Source organism: Anolis sagrei, chromosome 12 (genome assembly GCF_037176765.1).
Source record: "Anolis sagrei isolate rAnoSag1 chromosome 12, rAnoSag1.mat, whole genome shotgun sequence".
Taxonomy (NCBI): domain Eukaryota; kingdom Metazoa; phylum Chordata; class Lepidosauria; order Squamata; family Dactyloidae; genus Anolis; species Anolis sagrei.
In genome coordinates, this window is record NC_090032.1 from 6,573,591 (window position 1) to 6,595,790 (window position 22,200).

The window sequence follows — 22,200 nt, forward strand, 5'->3', positions numbered from 1 at the left end:
CTTCCTTCCTTCCTTCCTTCCTTCCTTCCTTCCTTCCTTTTTTCTGTCCTCCCTCTCTCCCTTCTTCCTTTTCCTCCTTCCTTCCTTCCTTCTCTCCTCCTTTTCCTTCCTATCTTCCCTCCTCCCCTCTTCATATTCCTCCCTCCTTTTCCTCCCTTTCTTCCTCCTCTCTCCTTCCCTTTCCCTCCCCCCCCCCTTTCTTCCTCCCTCCCTCCTTTTCCTTCCTTCCTTCCTTCCTTCCTTCCTTCCTTCCTTCCTTCCTTCCTTCCAAGCCAGGCAAACATTGGCCGCAATGGTTGAGTTTCGAACCTGTTGATGGTTGGGAAGTGCACAAGGATATGTTGTTTTCCTTCCAGCCCTCCTCAGAGGCGCTGCCTGCCCTTATCTCTCCCCGCACAGCCCTCCTTTCGAAGTCCAAAAGCAAAAACAAGGGAAAAGACTGATAAAGGAGGAGCGAAACCTGCATCTTATGTACACTTTCGTCCCTTATGAGCTAGATTTCTCACTGCGGGGAGTTTTGGATTGCATACGATTGAGTGAGGATTTAAACCTAGATCTGTATCGAATCCTAGTCTAATCCAGGCATGGGCAAACTTGGGCCCTCTGGGTGTTTTGGACTCCAACTCCCACAATTCCTAACAGCCTACCGGCTGTTAGGAATTGTGGGAGTTGGAGTCCAAAACACCCAGAGGGCCCAAGTTTGCCCATGCTTCGTCTAACTCCATAAACTTACTCTAACCCACTTTTCCCTTGATGAGCTAGATTTCTCCATGCGGGGAAGCTCGGATTTGGAACTACCTTTCCGATTTTGCCCTCTTGTACTCGACGGTTTGTTTTTGACCCATGGAACGAGGCCTAGAGAATGCAATCCCAACAATTATAGGATCAGCTGTGTCGGGTTCCTCATTCAACACCCCACTTCCCTCCCCTTTTCCTGACGCGACCGCTGCCCTTTCCGTTTGGCAGTATGGAAAAAAAATTAAGAGCGGTGTCCATTCACGTCCGAAGAGAGCGCTCGGGCCGGTCGGGAGTCCGAATCGTTGGCCTATTGCGATGATCAATTGGCAAAGCGATCCATTCGTCTCCGCCATCTGCAGAGTAATAGGACTCTGAAATGACCTTTAGAGTCATTATTCATTCATTTATTTATTATTAACTATTATTTATTTAATATTATCAGTTTTATTTATTTATTTATTTATTTATTTATTTATAATTAGCTATTATTTATTTATTATTACCAATTTTTATTTATTTATTTATTTATTATCTATTTTTATTTATTTATTATTATTAACTATTATTTATTTATTATCCATTTATTTATTTATTTATTATTAAGTATTATTTATTTATTATTATCCATTTTATTTATTTAGTTATCTATAATTAACTATTATTTATTTATTATTACCAATTATTTATTTATTTTAACTATTATTTAATTATTATTATCAATTTTATTTATTTATTTATTATTAACTATTATTTATTTATTATCACCCATTATTTATTTATTTATTTATTATTACCCATTATTTATTTATTTATTTATTAACTTTTATTTATTTATTATTATTAATTTTTTATTTATTATCTCTTATTTATTTATTTATTTATTTATTATTAACTATTATTTATTATTAAATAACTATTTATTATCCATCTATCTATTCATTAATTATTATTTATTTATTTATTTATTTTCAAACTTTTATTTATTTATTATTAACTATTTATTTATTATTTTTTTGTTTATTTATTTAGACATTATTATTATTATTATTATTATTATTATTATTATTATTTAGGAACACGCACTTTATTAACTATTTATTATCCATTTATCTATTTATTATTTATTTATTTATTGTTTATTTATTTATTTTCAAACTATTGTGTATTAATTATTATTATTAACTATGTATTTATTATTTATTTATTGTTTATTATTTGTTTACTTATTTATTTATACATTATTATTATTATTATTATTATTATTATTATTATTTAGAGACACCCACTCCTTTTGGTGTGAGTTCCCAGCTGAAGGTGACCCTATCTATTGGGTTCAATGAGGCTGAGAGTATGTGACTCACCCAGGATCGCCCAGCGAGCTTTTGCGGCCGAGCAAGGATTCAAATCCAGATTTCCAAAGTCTTACGGGTGCATCTACACTGTAAAATTAATGCGGTTTGACACCACTTTAAACTCCTATGGCTCAAAACTACGAAATCTTGGGAGCTGTGGTTGGGTTCATTCTGCAGTGGAGATGCAATGCTCAGAGCAATGCATGGTCTTGTGCCTTGCAAAACTACAAATCCCAGGATATCATAGCATTGAGCCAATACAAGGTCTTTTGCCTTGTGAAACTATAAATCCCAGGATTTCGTAGCATTGAGCCATAGCAGTGAAACAAGTGGCAGTCTGCATTCATTCTACAGTGCAGATGCAATGGTCAAACCAATACAAAGTCTTTTGCCTTGTAAAACTACAAATCCCAGGATTTCATAGCATTGAGCCATGGCAGTGAAACAAGTGGCAGTCTGCACTAATTCTACAATGCTATGTAGAATGGTCTTTCACCTTGTAAAACTACAAATCCCAGGATTTCATAGCATTGAGCCACAACAGTGAAGCAATGCAGATGCAATGCTCAAACCAATTCATGGTCTTTTGCCTCACAAAACTATAAATCCCAGGATTTCATAGCAATGAGCCATAGCAGTGAAGCAATGCAGATGCAATGCTCAAACCAAGGCATGGTCTTTCACCTTGCAAAACTACAAATCCCTGGATTTCATAGCATTGAGCCAATACAAGGTCTTTTGCCTTGTGAAACCATAAATCCCAGGATTTCGTAGCATTGAGCCATAGCAGTGAAACAAGTGGCAGTCTGCACTCATTCTACAATGCAGATGCAATGCTCAAACCAATGCATGGTCTTGTGCCTTGCAAGACTACAAATCCCCGGATTTCACAGCATTGAGACAATTCAAGGTATTTTGCCTTGTGAAACTATAAATCCCAGGATTTCATAGCATTGAGCCATAGCAGTGAAACAAGTGGCAGTCTACATTCATTCTACAATGCAGATGCAATGCTCAAACCAATGCATGGTCTTGTGCCTTGCAAAACTACAAATCCCAGGATTTCATAGCATTGAGCCAATACAAGGTCTTTCGGCTTGTGAAACTATAAATCCTAGGATTTCATAGCATTGAGCCATAGCAGTGAAGCAATGCAGATGCAATGCTCAAACCAATACAAGGTCTTTCACCTTGCAAAACTACAAATCCTAGGATTCCATAGCATTGAACTTGTGGCCTATTAAGACTTCCAGATCCCTGTTATTGTTCTGTTTCTCCCTTCCAGCCCAGCCTCGGTCCTCTTGGTCTACACCGCAGGGGCGCCGCCGCCCTCCCCTCCGCCAGCCATGTCGACCTCTTACCAGAAAGAGCTGGAGAAGTATCGAGACATCGATGAAGACAAGATCCTGAAGGAGCTCTCGCCAGAGGAGTTGGCCCAGCTCGATCTGGAGCTGCAAGAAATGGATCCGGAAGTGAGAAGCCAGGGATTAGGTTCTGGATTCAGTTGGAGGGAGGACGATGGGTTCGAAATGAAATCCTTTTTCCTGGCTAAGCTAAGGAAACGTTTACAAGGTTCCTTACGTTAAGAAGGAAGTCAACACAAGGCTCCTTACTGGGTTGCTGTGTAGGACTCATATTGAATGTAGTTGTACTTTGTTTTTGTGGCTGTCACACACTCTGATGAATTGGATTGCTGTTAGTTTTCCTGGCTAAGCTAAGTTAACGAAATGTTTACAAGGTTCCTTACATTAAGAACGAAGTCAACACAATGGTTAATGTGTTATTTTCTGTTTAATTGTGCGGGACTCACTTTGAAGTAGTTCTCCTGCTCCAGAAACTTTGTTTTTGTGTCTGTTGAATTGGATTGCTGTGAGTTTTCCTGGCTAAGCTAAGTTAACGAAATGTTTACAAGGTTCCTTACGTTAAGAAGGAAGTCAACACAATGGTTAATGTGTTATTTTCTGTTTAATTGTGCGGGACTCACTTTGAAAGTAGTTCTCCTGCCCCAGAAACTTTGGTTTTGTGGCTGCCACACACTCCGTTGAATTGGATTGCTTTGAGTTTTCCTGGCTAAGCTAAGGAAATGTTTACAAGGTTCCTTACGTTAAGAAGGAAGTCGACACAAGGCTCCTTACCTGGTTGTTGTTTATTTCCTGTTTAATTGTGTGGGACTCGCATTGAAAGTAGTTGTCCTGCTCCAGAAACTTTTGTTTTTGTGACTGTTGAATTGGATTGCTGTGAGTTGTCTTGGCTAAGCGAAGTTAAGGAAATGTTTATAAGGTTCCTTAGGTTAAGAAGGAAGTCAACGCAAGGCTCCTTACTGGGTTGCTGTGTTATTTCCTGTTTAATTGTGTGGGGCTCATATTGAAAGTAGTTGTCTTGCTCCAGAAACTTTGTGTTTGTGACTGTTGAATTGGATTGCTGTGAGTTTTCCTGGCTAAGATAAGTTAACGAAATGTTTACAAGGTTCCTTAGGTTAAGAAGGAAGTCAACACAAGGCTCCTTACTGGGTTGTTGTTTATTTCCTGTTTAATTGTGTGGGACTCACTTTGAAAGTAGTTGTCCTGCTCCAGAAACTTTGTTTTTGTGACTGGTGAACTGGATTGTTGTGAGTTTTCCTGGATAAGCTAAGTTAAGGAAATGTTTATAAGGTTCCTTACGTTAAGAAGGAAGTCAACACAAAGCTCCTTGCTGGGTTGCTGTGTTATTTCCTGTTTAATGGTGTGGGACTCATATTGAATGTAGTTGTCCTTTGTTTTTGTGGCTGTCACGCACTCTGATGAATTGGATTGCTGTGAGTTTTCCTGGCTAAGCTAAGTTAAGGAAATGTTTACAAGGTTCCTTACATTAAGAAGGAAGTCAACACAAGGCTCCTTACTGGGTTGCTGTGTTATTTTCTGTTTAGTTGTGCGGGACTCGCATTGAAAGTAGTTGTCCTGCTCCAGAAATTTTGTTTTTGTGGCTGCCACACACTCTGTTGAATTGGAATGCTGTGAGTTTTCCTGGCTAAGCTAAGGAAATGTTTACAAGGCTCCTTACGTTAAGAAGGAAGTCAACACAAAGCTCCTTACTGGGTTGCTGTGTTATTTCCTGTTTAATTGTGCGGGACTCATATTGAATGTAGTTGTCCTTTGTTTTTGTGACTGCCACACACTCTGTTGAACTGGATTGCTGTGAGTTTTCCTGGCTAAGTTTAGTTGAGGAAATGTTTACAAGGTTCCTTACGTTAAGAAGGAAGTCAACACAAGGCTCCTTACAGGGTTGCTGTGAGTTTTCTGGGCTATATGGCCATGTTCCAGAAGCATTCTTTCTTGACATTTTGCCAGTCTCTGAATCACAGAATCTAGAGTAGTAAGACATCCCAAGGGCCATTCAGTCCGACCCCCTCCTGCTAAGAAGGAAGACACAATCAAAGCCCTCCCAACAGATGGCCACTCACCACTCAGCAGCAATTTTTGAAGACACAATCAAAGCCCTCCCAACAGATGGCCATCCTGTCTCTGAATCACAGAATCTAGAGTTGTAAGAGACCCCCAAGGGCCATCTAGTCCAACCCCCTTCTGCTAAGTAGGAAGGCACAATCAAAGCCCTCCCGACAGATGGCCACTCACCACTCAGCAGCATTTTTTGTCCTATTTCCTAGAACATCATGCTCCCAGCGGGGCTCCGCCAGCGAGACCAGACCAAGAAGAGCCCCACGGGCCCCTTGGACCGCGATGCCTTGATGCAACACCTGGAGAAGCAAGCTTTGGAGGCTGAAGAAAGGGAAGACCTGGTGCCCTTCACGGGGGAGAAGAAAGGTAAGCGAGACCCAAGGACTTCCTCCCATTGTTGCCATAAATTGTGTCAGCGAGTGTCGGAAAGGACCCCCTAAAGACCATCCAAACTAGCCCCCCTTTGCCAGGCAGGAAAACACAATCAAAGCCTTCCCGACAGATGGCCATCCAGCCTCTGCTTCAAAACCTCCAGAGAAGGAGACTCCGCTGGATTCGAAGGCCACCAAACTCTAGATTTCTATGATTCTATGAAAGGCTGACTGACCATCTGCTGGGAGGGATCAGATTGTGTCTCCCTGCCTGGCTGAATGCAGTTGGACTGGATGGTGCTTATGGGTCTCTTCGAATTCTAGGATTGCATGACAGGCTGCATGACCGTCTGCTGGGAGGGATCGGATTGTGTTTCTCAGCCTGGGAGAATGCACTTTAAGAGTCTCTTCCAACGCTAGGATTGCATAACAAGCTGGATGATCATCTGTTGGGAGGGATTTGATTGCGTTTCTCTGGCTGGCAGAATGCAATTGGGCTGGATGGCCTTTAAGGGTCTCTTCCAACTCAGGACCGCATGACAGGCTGGATGACTGTCTGTTGGGAGGGTTCAGATTGTGTTTCTCTGCCTGGGAGAATGCAGGAGAATTAGGAGGATGGAAAGAAGGAAGGAAAAGAGGAAGGAAGAAAAGAGAGAAGTAAGGGAGGACGAAAGGGAGGAAGGGGAGGATGGAATGAGAAAGAGGGAGGGAGGGAGGAAAGAAGGAAGGAAGGAAAGATGAAAGGGAAGGAAGGATGAAAGGGTGGAAGACTGGAAGGAAGGAAGGAAGGAAGGAAGCAAGGAAGGAAGGAAGGAGAAAGAGGGAGAGAGGGAAGAAAGGAGAAAAGAAGGAAGGAAAGACAAAAGGAGGGACGAAAGGGAGGAAGAGAAGGATGAAAGGAGAATGAGGGAGAGAGGAAAGGAGGGAGGAAAGAGGGAAGGAAAGACAAAAAGGAAAGAAGGAGGGATGAAAGGATGAAAGGGAAGGGTGGAAGGAAGGAAGGAAGGAAGGAAGGAAGGAAGGAAGGAAGGAAGGAGGGAGAAAGAGGGAGAGAGGGAAGGAGGGAGGAAAGAGGGAAGGAAAGACAAAAGGGAAGGAAGGAGGGATGAAAGGGTGGAAGGGAAGGGTGGAAGGAAGGAAGGAAAGAAGGAAGGAAGGAGGGAAGGAAGGAGGGAAGGAGGGAGGAAAGAGGGAAGGAAAGACAAAAAGGAAGGAAGCAGGGATGAAAGGGTGAAAGGGAAGGGTGGAAGGAAGGAGAGAGGGAAGGAGGGAGGAAAGAGGGAATAAAAGACAAAAGGGGAGGAAGGATGGATGGATGGAAGGAAGGAAGTGAAGGATAAAGGAAAGAAAGAAGGAATGAAACACAAAAGGGAAGGAAGGAAGGATGGAAGAGTGGAAGGGAAGGGTGGAAGGAAGGAGGAAGGAAGGAAGGAAGGAAGGAAGGGAAGGATAAAGTAAAGAAAGAAGGAATGAAACACAAAAGGGAAGGAAGGAAGGAAGGATGGAAGTGTGGAAGGGAAGGGTGGAAGGAAGGAGGAAGGAAGGAAGGAAGGAAGGAAGGAAGGAAGGAAGGAAGGAAGGGTGGAAGGGAAGGGTGGAAGGAAGGAAGGAAGGGAAGGATAAAGGAAAGAAGGAAAGAAACTCAAAAGGGGAGGAAGAAAGGAGAAAGAGGGAGAGAGGGAGAAAAAAGAGAAGGAAGCAAAGACAAAAGGGTGGAAGGGAAGGATGGAAGGAGAAAGAAGGAGGGAAAGGAGGGAGGGAAGGAGGAAGGAAAGAGAGAAGGAAGCAAAGACAAAAGGGAGAGAAGGACAAAAGGGTGGAAGGAAGGGAAGGAGGAAGTAAAGAGAGAAGGAAGGAGGGATGAAAGTGTGGAAGTTAACAGAGGGAGGGAGAAAGAGGGAAGGGAAGGAGGAAAGAGAAGAAAGGAAAGACAAAAGGGAAGGCAGGAAGGAACGAAAGAAGGAAGGAAGGAAGGAAGGAAGGAAGGAAGGAAGGAAGGAAGGAAGGAGAAAAAGGAGTGAGAGAAGGACAAAAAAGTGGAAGGAAGGAGGGAGAGAGGAAGAGGAAGGTAAGGAAGTGAGCGAAGAAGGAAGGAAGGATGAAAGGGTGGAAGGGAAGGAGAAAGAGGGAGGGAAGGAGGAAGGAGAAGGAGAAGGAAGGAAGGATAGGATGGTGAGAGAGAGGAGCGCCTGAGAAAAGAGCCCAAGGGGCCGCCTCTGGCCTCCGGGCCTGTGTTTGCCCACATGATTCTATGATAGGCTGGCTGACCATCTGCCGGGAGGGATCGGATCTTCCCAACCTGGAAGAATGCAGTTTGGACTGGATGACCTTTAGGTGGTCCCTCCCAACTCTAGGATTCTATGAATTGGCGAAACAGACCCACCTCAAGCCATGGAGAGAAATAATAATAATAATAATAATAATAATAATAATAATAATAAATATGAAATCCAGCATATAGATCTCGTTTGCTGTGACATAATGATAATAATAATAGTAATAATAATAATAATTTTATGATAAGAAATCCAGCATACAGATCTCGTTTGTGATGACATACTGTGTTTTTGTGTCAGTAAAATAATAATAATAATAATAATAATAATAATAATAAATTTAGAAAGTAGTTGAAAATAGTTACAGAAAATAATATGAGACGCATTTTAAAATCCCCTTTGTTTACAAACACTATCCGAATAACAGACGTATCTGGATACAGCAAGGAGCTTTACTTGGGCTTCTAGAGGAAGGGAGTCTTGGGGCAGCCACCGAGAAGGCCCTGTTTGACATTCTCCCCAAACGTAAACACAATGGAGTAGTAGAGTTCGAACCATGCTGCAAAATCTCCTGATTCGGAATGCTGTAGGCACCGTTTTGCAAGTGAGCAAGAGATACCGGAGGCATGTGCAGAGCGACACAGGCACAACCCGTAGGCAAACCCTGTGTTGTCTCCCAATCCGGGGACGCTGCTCCTGTCTGTGCGTGCAAGGCCAGGAGTTGGGGTGAGACGGAGAGGAAGGTTTATATTTAGCTTGAAGAATTCAAAACAGGCCGGTGGTGCGTAGCTCAGATGTCCTGACTCGGGGCAGGATTTCTCGTCACTCGGGGTCAAGGTTTGCAGCATCCCGACAAGACTCGGAAATCTCTTTGGCGCACCAAACATGGAATCCTAGGGTTGGAAGGCACCCCCAAAGGCCATCTAGTCCAACCCCCGTTCTGTCATTCAGGAAGACACCATCAAAGCCCTCCCGACTGATAGCCATCCAGGATTCTATAATTCTATCTATCTATCTATCTATCTATCTATCCATCCATCCATCCATTTACACCTCTGGATGTCTTTAAATAGAGGCCATCTGCTGGGAGGGCTTTGATTGTGCCTTCCTGTCTAGCAGAATGGATTTGGACTGGGTGGTCCTTGGGCTCTCTTTCAACTTTAGGATTCTATGAATCTATCTATCTATCTATCTATCTATCTATCTATCTATCTATCTATCTATCTATCTATCCACTTCTCTGGATGTCTTTAAATAGAGACTGGATGGCCATCTGCAGGAAAGGCTTTGATTGTGCCTTCTTGCCTGGCAGAAGGGGGTTGGATTGGATGGCCCTTGGGATCCCTTCCAACTTTAGGATACTATTATTCTATCTATCTATCTATCTATCTATCTATCTATCTATCTATCTATCTATCCACCCACCCGGTCCTCAAACACTCTCTGCTTCATTCGGAAGAATGCTGCACTCACAGAGTTCAGGCAGTGTTGTATTTCATTGTCAATGTTGACATCTGTAGACAGTCCACGTCTCGCAGGCGTATAGCAGGGTTGGGAGGACAATAGCTTTATAAACAAGCACTTTGGTATCCCTACGGATGTCCCAGTCCTCAAACACTCTCTGCTTCATTCGGAAGAATGCTGCACTTGCAGAGTTCTAGTGGAGTTGTATTTCATTGTCAATGTTGACATCTGTAGACAGTCCATGTTTCGCAGGCGTATAGCAGAATTGGGAGGACAATAGCTTTATAAACAAGCACCTTGGTATCCCTACGGATGTCCCAGTCCTCAAACACTCTCAACTTCATTCGGAAAAATGCTGCACTCACAGAGCTCAGGCAGTGTTGTATTTCATTGTCAATGTTGACATCTGTAGACAGTCCATGTCTCGCAGGCGTATAGCAGGGTTGGGAGGACAATAGCTTTATAAACAAGCACTTTGGTCTCCCGACGGATGTCCTGGTCCTCAAACACTCTCTGCTTCATTTGGAAGAATGCTGCACTCGCAGAGCTCAGGCAGTGTTGAATTTCAGTGTCAATGTTGACTTTTGTGGAGAGGTGGCTGCCAAGGAAGCGGAAATGGTCAACATTTTCTAATGTCACACCGTTAAGCTGTATTTCTGGCATATAACTTGTCTTATCAAAGCAGACAATTCACATTTTCTGCTTTTGAAGAGAGGAAACAACCAGGTACATCTTAACACCTCTCAACAAAAGATTTTCCCAGGCTCAGCCAGGCCTTCAAATGCTAATGAAGGTGGTCAGTTGAAACATTCACACCTAGCTCCAGCAGAGAAGAGCTCTTTGCCCCACCCCAGCCATTCCACAGATATATAAACCCATTGTCCTAATTCCAACAGACCTCACTACCTCTGAGGATGCTTGCCATAGATGCAGGCGAAACGTCAGGAGAAATGCCTCTAGAACATGGCCCTATAGCCCAAAAAACCCCACAAGAACCTAGTGATTCCAGCCATGAAAGCCTTCGACAATACATGGATTATATGAGTTTACACTGCCATATAATCCGGTTCAAAGCAGATAACATGGATTTGAGATGGCAGTGTAGAAGGGCCCTAAGTGTCGTAGCTATGGAATCCTGGGATTTGTAGTTTTGCAAGGTCCTTTGCTTTCTTGGCAAACTACAAATCCCATGTTTCTGTAGAATGCAGTGGGGATACCACTGAGCATTAGCAATATGGTGATAGTTAGTGGTGGTGAGGGTTAGGACATTTTCGGTGGGTCGGGTGGCCTTTGCTCTGGCTTGAGCTAGAACAAGAGGAGCAAATTAGCGTGGGAAAGGCAGGAGGAGGGAAAGGGCAAACCCGAGACGGGGCCCGTCTTCCCATCTGCTGGCCGGCTCCACCTGTCTCTCCTTATCATCGTCACCATTTTTCAAGCGACACCAGTCGCAGGACGCTTGGCATTTCCCAGCTTGGAGAGTCCGAGAGGAATATTCCCCCCGTTTAAGTCACTATATTCACGCAGTTCTTGCTGGATAAGGTATCGAACCACGTTAATATTGTTGCAATCCAGAGCAGGAAACGAGACCCTAAGATAACAATCCACCACACTTGACTGTGGGAAAAAATGATGAAAAATAATTACAAAATAGAGGAAAATGCAAAGTCCAAAAGCCACAGTAAAATTCAGCAGTCAGGAATATCCATGAATTAGCTCAAAATCCACAAGCCACACTGTAAAAACCTGGAACCTGTTAGCAATCCACTAACTGTACTTGGTGCACTAGAAGCCTCTCGGGATGTAGGCCACAGAGAACGGGAAATCTGCCAAGGTAATGCCTTAGTCTAAACGATGCCTGATCTGTATTGTCGAAGGCTTTCGTGGCCGGAATCACTCAGTTCTTGTGGGGTTTTTTCAGGCTATATGGCCAGGACAGATTTGAAAAAACAGGAGTGAATCGCAGAGTCTGCGAAGGTCAAGCAGATTAAGGGAAAAGGAAGCACAGGCTTCAAAGCCTGGAGGCGTGTCCCGAAACAGTTTCTTCAGTTTTAAGTGCCTCTCGCTGGGTTGTCTCGTTAGATCAGGCATCCAGTTCTTGTGGGTTTTTTCGGGCTATAGGGCCATGTTCTAGAGGCATTTCTCCTGACGTTTCGCCTGCATCTATGGCAAGCATCCTCAGAGGTGAGGTCTGCTAGAGCTGGGAAAAAGGGGTTTATATATCTGTGGGATGACCAGGGTGAGACAAAGGGCTTTTGTAAGTTGGGCTGGGTATGAATCTTTCAACTGACCACCTGATTAGCATACAATGGGCTGACTTTGCCTGGAGCAAACTCTTCTTGAAAGGTGATTAGATGTCCCTGCCTGTTTCCTCTCTGCTGTTTTTGCTGTTGCAATTTTAGAATTTTTTTTTAATACTGGTAGCTAGATTTAGTTCATTTTCATGGTTTCTTCCTTTCTGTTGAAATTGTCCACATGTATATGCAGCATTGCCCAGACACGAATCAAGGAACATGAAAGGCACGGCAGACTACTCCAACCAGAGAAGTCAGCCATAGCAAAGCTTGGTGCACTAGAAGCCTTTCGGGATGTAGGCCACAGGGAACGGGAAATCTGCCAAGGGAATGCCTCAGTCTAAACGATGCCTGATCTAACGAGACAACCCAGCGAGAGGCACTTAAAACTGAAGAAACTGTTTCGGGACACGCCTCCAGGCTTTGAAGCCTGTGCTTCCTTTTCCCTTAATCTGCTTGACCTTCGCAGACTCTGCGATTCACTCCTGTTTTTCCAAATCTGTCCTTTTCTATCCTCATTAAGAAAAGCAGGTGTTAGCTCCTCTGGAGAGGTATCACCACTTGGCTCTGAAACATTCTCATCAGGATGTGTAGTTTCACTTTCCAAGCCACTGACCTCAAAATCAACATTTTCAATGCCATCAGGGAAAAATACATGTTCAGTAGCATCAGGAAATACAATCAGAGCATCAGGTTCAGCAATCAGAAAATCAGGTTCAGGTTCACACGCAGGCTGAACCCCAACAAATATCTTATTTATCATGTCAAAGCTAATCGAGGATACAGTTATAATGTATTTAAAACCACAAACAAAGTTAAAAACTTGGAATTATACTAAATTTCCTTTGACCACTTGGAGTGCCGAGGAGTTTCTCATCCAGTCTCAGCCACTGATTGAGGTGCCGGGTTTCAGCCTGCCACTTTTGGACTCTTGCTTGCTGAAGAATATCTCTATAGATCTTAGGAAGCTGTTTCTTGATTTAAGGCATTGGCGTGCTGGTTGGTATCCTAAGTGACTAAAGTAGATCTAAATAATAATAATAATAATAATAATAATAATAATAATAATAATAGGGTTGTTGTAGGTTTTTTTGGGCTATACGGCCATGTTCTAGATGGGATCTGCAGTACCTTCAAATGATTCAGCTCTGACTTCCACAGACCTGGGTTGCCCAGCTTGGGGGGGGGGGTTGAGCCCTGTGGGGAGCCATTTTGAGGAGGGGGACAGGGCCAAAGGAGGTGGCCTCATGACCCCTCCAAAATGGCCAAGAAACCCCCCTGGGGGTTGCAACCCCCAGGTTGAGAACCACTGCACTAGAATTCATGCAAAGCAATTAGGCTTCTCAGTTGTTAGACTGATCGCTTAGGCGATCCCTCGTTGTCCGGCAGGGCCTGGGCCCTGTGGGGAGCCATTTGGAGGAGCGGGGCAGGGCCAAAGGAGGTGGCCTCACAACCCCTCCAAAATGGCCAAGCGACCCCCCTGGGGGTCGCGACCCCCAGGTTGAGAACCACTGTTCTAGAGGCATTCTCTCCTGACGTTTCGCCTGCATCTATGGCAAGCATCCTCAGAGGTAGTGAGGTCTGGCAGTTCCAACAGATCTCACAACCTCTGAGGATTCTTGCCATAGATGCAGGTGAAATGTCAGGAGAGAATGCCTCTAGAACACGGCCATATAGCCCGAAAAAAACTACAACAACTCAGTGGTTCCAGCCATGAAAGCCTTCGACAATACAACAACAACAACAACAACAACAACAATAATAGAGTAAAATAATGGAAATGTAATAATAACAACAATAATAAAGTAAAATGTAACAATAGAGTAAAATGATAAATATAATAATTATAATAAATAAAGTAAAATAATACATGTAATAAAAATTATAATAACAGAGTAAAATAAGCCACTGTGGTCTCAGCCACTGATTGAGGTGCCGGGTTTCAGCCTGCCACTTTTGGACTCTTGCTTGCTGAGGTGTTCCTGAGAATATCTCTATAGATCTTAGAAAGCTGTTTCTTGATTTAAGTCATTGGCGTGCTGGCTGATACCCAAACAGGAGATGAGCTGGAGATGTCACTGCCTTGGTCCTTTGGTTGCTACAGTTGAACAGTTGTAATTTCTCCAGTGTTGTAGGGCACAGACACCCCGTGATAACGCGACATATCTCATTAAGAGCCATGTGCACTGTTTTAATGTGGTGAGATGTGTTCCACACTGGGCATGCATACTCAGCAGCAGAGTAGCAAAGCACAAGGGCAGATGCCGTAACTGTGTCTGGTTGTGATCCCCAGGTTGTGCCAGTCAGCTTTCGTATGATATTATTCCTAGCACCCACTTTTTGCTTGATATTTAAGTAGTGCTTCTTGTAAGTCAGAGCACGGTCCAGAGCGACTCCCAGGTATATTGCAATGCTCCAGTGGGATTCCTTCCCAGGTCATCCTCAGAGCTCGGGATGCTTGTCTGTTCATAAGGTGAAAAGCACACGTCTTGTTTTAGATGGATGAGAAATCAGTTGGTTTTACCTGTGACAGGCAGTAAGAGCACCTAAAGCTTCAGGGAGCTTCTGTTCCACCATTTCAAAGCTCCCTGCTTGAGCAGTGATGGCACAATCGTCAGCATAGATGAAACTCTCTCTCCCTTCTGGCAGTGGCTGATCATTTGTGTCAATGTTAAACATTTCACCCCGTCAATCAAAACGCTGTATGTTTTCTATGCTGCACATCACAAAATCCTAGAGTTGGGAGGCACCCCAAGGGCCGTCCAGTCCAACCCCCTTCTGCCATGCAAGGAGACACAATCAAAGCCCTCCCAACAGATGGCCATCCACCCTCTATTCAAAAGCCTCCAAGGAAGAAAGGAATGGAAACCTGGGATGCGTTGTTTCACAAGAGTTGGTAGAGACCTCTAAAGGCCATCTAGTCCAACTCCCTACTGGCTTCATGCAGGGAAAGCACAATCAAAGCACCCCCAACAGATGGCCATCCACCCTCTATTCAAAAGCATCCAAGGAATGGAAACCTGGGATGTGTCGTTTCACAAGGTCTTGCCGAAGCTCTTTAATTGTTCATGGAAGGGGGAATAATAGAATCGTAGAGTTGGAAGAGACCTCTAAAGACCATCTAGTCCAACCCCCTACTGACTTCATGCAGGGAAAGCACAATCAAAGCACCCCCAACAGATGGCCATCCACTCTCTATTTAAAAGCCTCCAAGGAAGGAAGGAAGGAAGGAATGGAAACCTGGGATGTATCGTTTCACAAGAATTGGGAGACATCTCTAAAGGCCATCTAGTCCAACCCTTTACTAGCTTCATGCATGGAAAGCACAATCAAAGCACACCCAATAGATGGCCATCCACTCTCTAAGGAAGAAATGGAAACCTGGGATGTGTCATTTCACAAGAGTTGGAAGAGGCCTCTAAAGGGCATCTAGTCCAACCCTGTACTGGCTTCATGCAGGGAAAGCACAATCAAAGCACTCCCAACAGATGGCCATCCACCCTCTAGTCAAAAGACTCCAAGGAATGTAAACCTGGGAAGTGTCGTTTCACAAGAGTTGGAAGAGAACTCTAAAGGCCATCTAGTCCAACTCTCTACTGGCTCCATGCAGGGAAAACACAATCAAAGCGCCCCCAACAGATGGCCATCCACCCTCTATTCAAAAGCCTTCAAACACAAAAAATGGCACATCCAGAAATTATGCCAGTGTGTTTGTTTTCTCTTGCAAAACCCAACACCATCCTTGTTGGGATTGCAACCTGATGGCTCTCGTTTCACGCCTTAAGTTCGGAGCCTCGGCGAGGAAGTTGCGCCAATGTATTAATAGCAAAGCGCCCAGATGCCTTTTTGTGCATGGAGGGCGCAAGAGGTGCCATGTGTCAAAACGGGAATGGCAGAACGGCGTGAACTCCTCTGACCTGATTTGATTTGGCCTAATCGAGAGGAGGGTGGAAGATAGGAAATGGAGATGGGTTTCTTTTTCCCGGGACGCGAGCATAATAATGACTAAATCTCCGTGGGAAGAAGAGCGGATGCGCATTGGACCGGATCAAGGCGACGATGCGACAATTGGTCATAATGACTGGACACTGTCTCTTTTACGCTCTGCAGTTTTGTATTAAGACTCAATTAAAATCCATCACATCAAGTATGATCTTCCTAAGAAGAGTTAAATACTCTTCTCCTTCATGGTAAATATCCACTAGTATTCCTGCAAAGCAATTGGGCTTCTCAGTTGTTAGACTGATATACCTGGCGATCACTCTGAACTGTTAGGGACGAAAATATGCCATTGCACCAATGCTCAAGTCCTATCACAACAAGTGTGATCTTCCTAAGAAGAGTTAAATACTGTAGTAAATATCCACGAATATTCATGCAAAGCAATTAGACTTCTCAGTTGTTAGACTGATATACCTGGTGATCTCTCTGAACTGTTAGGGACGAAGATATGCCATTGCACCAATGCTCAAGTCCCATCACATCAAGTATGATCTTCCTAAGAAGAGTTAAATACTCTTCTCCTTAGTGGTAAATATCCACAAGTATTCATGCAACGCAATTAAGCTTCTCAGTTGTTAGACTGATATACCTGGCGATCTCTCTGAATGCTTAGGGACGAAGATATGCCATTGCACCAATGCTCAAGTCCCATCACAACAAGTATGATCTTCCTAAGAAGAGTTAAATACTCTTCTCCTTAGTGGTAAATATCCACGAATATTCATGCAAAGCAATTAGACTTCTCAGTTGTTAGACTGATATACCTGGTGATCTCTCTGGTTAGGGATGAAGATATGCCATTGCACCAATGCTCAATTCCCATCACATCAAGTATGATCTTCCTAAGAAGAGTTAAATACTCTTCTACTTAGTGGTAAATATCCACTAGTATTCCTGCAACGCAATTAAGCTTCTCAGTTGTTAGACTGATATACCTGGCAAACTCTCTGAACTGTCAGGGACGAAGATATGCCATTGCACCAATGCTCAAGTTCCATCACATCGAATGGCTTGATCCTGGACGTGATGGGACATAATAATAATAATAATAATAATAATAATAATAATAATAATAATGTTGTTGTTGTTGCACCAACGCTCAAGTTCCATCACATCAAATGGCTTGATTCTGGACGTGATGGGACTTGATAATAATAATAATAACAATAATGTTGTTGTTGTTGTTGTTGTTGCACCAATGCTCAAGTTCCATCACATCGAATGGCTTGATCCTGGACGTGATGGGACTTGATAATAATAATAATAATAATAATAATAATAATAATAATAATAATAATAATAATGTTGTGAAGTTGGAGCCACAATGAGAGGCAGATTGTTGTTGTTTTTGCTTTTGTTGTGAAGCTCAAGCCACAAGGAGAGGCAGATAATAACATTGTTCTTGTTGTTGTTGTTGCGGAGTTGGAGCCACAAGGAGAATCAGATAATAACGTTGTTCTTGTTGTTGTTGCTGTTGTTGTTGTTGTTGTTGCGGAGTTGGAGCCTCAAGGAGAGGCAGATAATGACGTTGTTGTTGTTGCGGAGTTGGAGCCATAAGAAGAGGCGGATAATAACGTTGCTCTTGTTGTTGTTGTTGTTGTTGCGGAGTTGGAGCCACAAGGAGAATCAGATAATATCGTTGTTCTTGTTGTTATTGTTGCTGTTGTTGTTGTTGTTGCGGAGTTGGAGCCATAAGAAGAGGTGGATAATAATGTTGCTCTTGTTGTTGTTGTTGCGGAGTTGGAGCCACAAGGAGAATCAGATAATAACGTTGTTGTTGTTGTTGTTGCGGAGTTGGAGCCACAAGGAGAATCAGATAATAACGTTGTTGTTGTTGTTGTTGCGGAGTTGGAGCCTCAAGGAGAGGCAGATAATGACGTTGTTGTTGTTGCGAAGTTGGAGCCATAAGAAGAGGCGGATAATAATGTTGCTCTTGTTGTTGTTGTTGTTGCGGAGTTAGAGCCACAAGGAGAATCAGATAATATCGTTGTTCTTGTTGCTGTTGTTGTTGTTGCGAAGTTGGAGCCATAAGAAGAAGTGGATAATAATGTTGTTGTTGTTGTTGTTGTTGTTGCGGAGTTGGAGCCTCAAGGAGAGGCAGATAATATCGTTGTTCTTGTTGTTGTTGTTGTTGCGGAGTTGGAGCCTTAATAAGAGGCAGATAATAACGTTGCTCTTGTTGTTGTTATTATTATTGTTGTTGTTGTGATGGGACTTCAGCATTCCTTTCACCCAAAATAGGACCTTTTAGAGATCTTAACCTTTTGGGAAAACTAGGAATCCCCTTTTTGGAAGCGTGGCCCTTTTGGAGATTAATTGGCATATATTCACACTATTTGGAATCATCATAACCTGTTTGTAAATTATGATCTTCCTAAGAAGAGTTAAATACTCTTCTCCTTAGTGGTAAATATCCACTAGTATTCCTGCAATGGAATTAGGCTTCTCAGTTGTTAGACTGATCGCTTAGGCGATCCTTCGTTGTCCGAGTAGGGTTGTCTTCCAAGATCGGTGTACTGGTGGTGGGTCCGTAGGTGGCTGTGTACCCTATTCTTGATCTGCATGTTCTCCTGCAGTGGGCACGTTTCTCTCTTTTGCCCTCCATTCATGCCTCTTCCAATTCTGCAGCACTGCTGGTCACAGCTGACCTCCAGCTGGAGCGCTCAAGGGCCAGGGCTTCCCAGTTCTCAGTGTCTATGCCAGAGATTTTAAGGTTGGCTTTGAGCCCATCTTTCAATCTCTTTTCCTGCCCACCAACATTCTGTTTTCCGTTTCCCCAAACTCCACTATTGTTCCCATTTGGGCATATTGAGTATCAGTGCCAAGTTTGGTCCAGATCCATCATTGTTCGAGTCCACAGTGCTCTCTGCATGTAGATGAACTACAACTCCCAAACTCAAGGCCCACCAAACCCTTCCAGTGTTTTCTCTTGGTTGTGAGAGTGTGCCAATTCCATCGTTGGAGGAGTTGAGAATACTCTGGTTGTAGGTGAACTATAAATCCCAGCAACTACAACTCCCAACTGTCAAGGACACATGCATGAGCGAGGGAGAGCGTGTGAGGCTGGAGAGAGGCTTGTGAAAGTGAGTCCCTTCAAGGCTTGAGGGTTATGTGTGGGAAGTTTGGCCCAATTCTATTATTTGTGGGGCTCAGAATGCTCTTTGATTGTAGGTGGACTATAAATCCCAGCAACTACGACTCCCAAATGTCAAGGTCTATTTCCCCCAAACTCCACCTGTGTTCACATTTGATCACCTTGAGTCTTTCTGTGTGGGAAGTTTGGCCCATTTCTATTATTTGTGGGGTTCAGAATGCCCTTTGATTGTAGGTGAACTATAAATCCCAGGAACTACAACTCCCAATTGTCAAGGTCTATTTCCCCCAAACTCCACCTGTGTTCACATTTGATCACCTTGAGTCTTTCTGTGTGGGAAGTTTGGCCCATTTCTATTATTTGTGGGGTTCAGAATGCCCTTTGATTGTAGGTGAACTATAAATCCCAGCAACTACAACTCCCAATTGTCAAGGTCTATTTCCCCCAAACTCCACCTGTGTTCACATTTGATCACCTTGAGTCTTTCTGTGTGGGAAGTTTGGCCCAATTCTATCATTTGTGGGGTTCAGAATGCTCTTAGATTGTAGGTGAACTATAAATCCCAGCAACTACAACTCCCAAATGTCAAAGTCTATTTTTCCCCAAACTCCACCAGTGTTCACATTTGAGCATCTTGAGTCTTCATGCCAAGTTTGGTTCAGATCCATCATTGAGTCCACAGTGTTCTCAGGATGTAGGTGAACTACAACTCCCAAACTCAAGGTCAATGCCCACCCTTCTTTGTCCTAGACTTCATGGAGGCTTCATTTGCAGGTTTGACTCTTCACATATATGTTTAATATAGGAATCGCAAGGTCCAAATGCAACAACCGTGGGATGTTGCATTTGGAGGATACTCAAGATGCTTCGCGAGAACACTTTTGTTTGTGTTTGTGTTCCGTTCCCAGGGAAGCCTTTCATTCCAAAGAACCCAAAGAGAGAGATCCCCAAAGAAGAGCAAATCACTCTGGAACCCGAACTGGAAGAAGCCCTCCAGAATGCGACCGACGCGGAAATGTGCGACATCGCAGGTAAAAAGGGAGATTTTAGGGGAAAATCTTGATCTTTCCGATGAGGCCCCTGTCTCCTTCCTTCCTTCTCTCTCAACCCCTCCTTCTTTCCCCTCTTTCTTTTCCTTCTCTTTCTCCTTCTGTCCTTTTCTTTCTCTTTCAGTCCCTCGTCTCCCTTTCTTTTTACTTTTCTCTCTCCTTTTCTTCCTTCCTTTCTCTTTCAATCCCTCTTTTTTCTCCCTTCATTCATCCCTCTTCTCTCTCAATTACTAGCTCTTTTCTTCCACCTATCTCAATCTCCTCCTCCCTCCCTCCCTCTCTCCTTCCTGTCTTTCTCTTTCTTCATCTTTCTCTCCCTCCTTCCTTCTCTATCAATCCCTTTCCGCTCCCCTCTTCTACTTCACTCAATCTCTTTTTCTTTCCTTCTCTCTTAATCCTTTCCTCAGTCCCTTTCTTTCCTCCTACCTTCTACCTCTCAAATCACTTCTCCTTCCTTCCTTCCTTCCTTCCCTCCCTCCCTCCTTCTTGCCATCTTAATTGTTCTCTTTCCTTCCTTTTCTCTCAATCCCTTCTTCCTACCTATCTTTTCCCTCCCTCCTTCCACCTCTCAATCTTTCCTTCCTTCCTTCTCCTTTCTTCCACCTTAATTGTTCTTTCCTTCCTTCTCTCCTTCTAACAATCCCTTCTTCCTATCACTTTTCCCTCCCTCCTTCCATCTCTCAATCTTTCCTTCCTTCCTTTCTTCCCTCCCTCCTTTTTCCACATTAATTGTTCTCTTTCCTTCCTTTTCTCTCAATTCCCTTTTCCTACCTTTTCCCTCCCTCCTTCCACCTCTCAATCCTTCCTTCCTTCCCTCCCTCCCTCCCCCTCCTTTTTCTACCTTAATTGTTCTCTCTTTCCTTCCTTTTCTCTCAATCCCCTTTTCCTACCGTTTTCCCTCCCTCCTTCCACCTCTCAATCTTTCCTTCCTTCCTTCCCTCCTTCCTTCCACCTTAATTGTTCTCTCTTTCCTTCCTTTTCTCTCAATCCCTTCTTCCTACCTATCTTTTCCCTCCCTCCTTCCACCTCTCAATCTTTCCTTCCTTCCTTCCTTCCTTCCTTCCTTCCTTTTCTCTCAGTTTCTTCTCCTTCCTCCTGACCTTTCTTTCTTCCCTCCCACCTCTCAATCTCTCTCTCCTTCCTTCCTTCTTTCTCCTTCCTTCCTTCTCTCCCTCTTTCTACCTCTCAATCTCTCTCCTTCCTTCCTTGTTTCTCGATTCCTTCTCCTGCTTCCTATCTTTCTTCCTTCTGCCCTTCCACCTCTCAATCTTTCTCCTTCCTTCCTTTTCTCAATCCCTTCTCATTCCTTCCTACCTTTCTTCCCTCCCCCCTTTCACCTCTCAATCTCCTTCCTTCCTTCTCTCAATCCCTTCCTCTTCCTTCCTACCTTTCTTCCACTTCTTAACCCCCCCTCCTTTTTCGCTATATCCCTACTTCCTTCCCCATCTGTCAGTCTCTCTCTCCTTCCTTCTCTCAATCACTTCTTCTTACTAACCTTTTTACCTCCCTCCTTTCATTTCTCATTTTCTCTCTCCTCCTTCCTTCTCTCTCACTCTCTTCTTCCTTCCTACTTATCTTTCATTCCTCCTTCCTTTCATCAATCTTTCTCTCTCCTTCCTTCCTTCCTTCCCCCCTCCTTCCACCTATCTCACTCTTCTTCCTTCCTTCTCTCTCAATCCCTTCTCCTCCCTCCCCTCTTCCTTCCTTCCTTTCTTCTTTCCCTCCCTCTGTCCATCTATCTCAATCTTTCTCCTTCAATCCTTCTCTCAATCCTTCCTTCCCTCTTTCCCTTCCTCCTTCTACCTGTCTCAGTCTCTCTCCTTGCTTCCTCCTCTCTTAATCTTTCCTTCCCTCCTTCCCTCCCACAATCCCTTCCCATACCTTCCTACCTTTCTTCCCTCCTTCCTTCTTTCCCCTCCCTCCTTCCACCTCTTAATCTCTCTCTCTCTCTCTCTCCTTCCTTTCTTCTCTCAATCCCTTCTCCTTCCTTCCTATCTTAATCTCTCTCATTCCTTTCTTTCTTCCCTCCTTCCCTCCCTCCTTCCACCTATCTTAATCTCTCTCCTTGCTTCCCTCTTCCTCCTTCCTTCCTTCCCTCCCTCAATCCCTTCTCATACCTTCCTTCCTTC

At 43.7% G+C, this 22,200-nt stretch overlaps 1 protein-coding gene across 1 annotated transcript in view; it reads left to right on the top strand.

Annotated features, from left to right (window-relative positions):
• The window catches only part of TMOD4 (tropomodulin 4), a 38,107-nt gene that overhangs the window by 5,511 nt on the left and 10,396 nt on the right, over window positions 1-22,200 (top strand). The window contains exons 2-4 of the mRNA XM_060758006.2: window positions 3,376-3,562; window positions 5,734-5,890; window positions 19,931-20,053. Coding sequence (XP_060613989.2) covers window positions 3,437-3,562; window positions 5,734-5,890; window positions 19,931-20,053 — 406 coding nt within the window. The 5' untranslated portion in view covers window positions 3,376-3,436. The remainder of the gene's footprint in view (window positions 1-3,375; window positions 3,563-5,733; window positions 5,891-19,930; window positions 20,054-22,200) is intronic.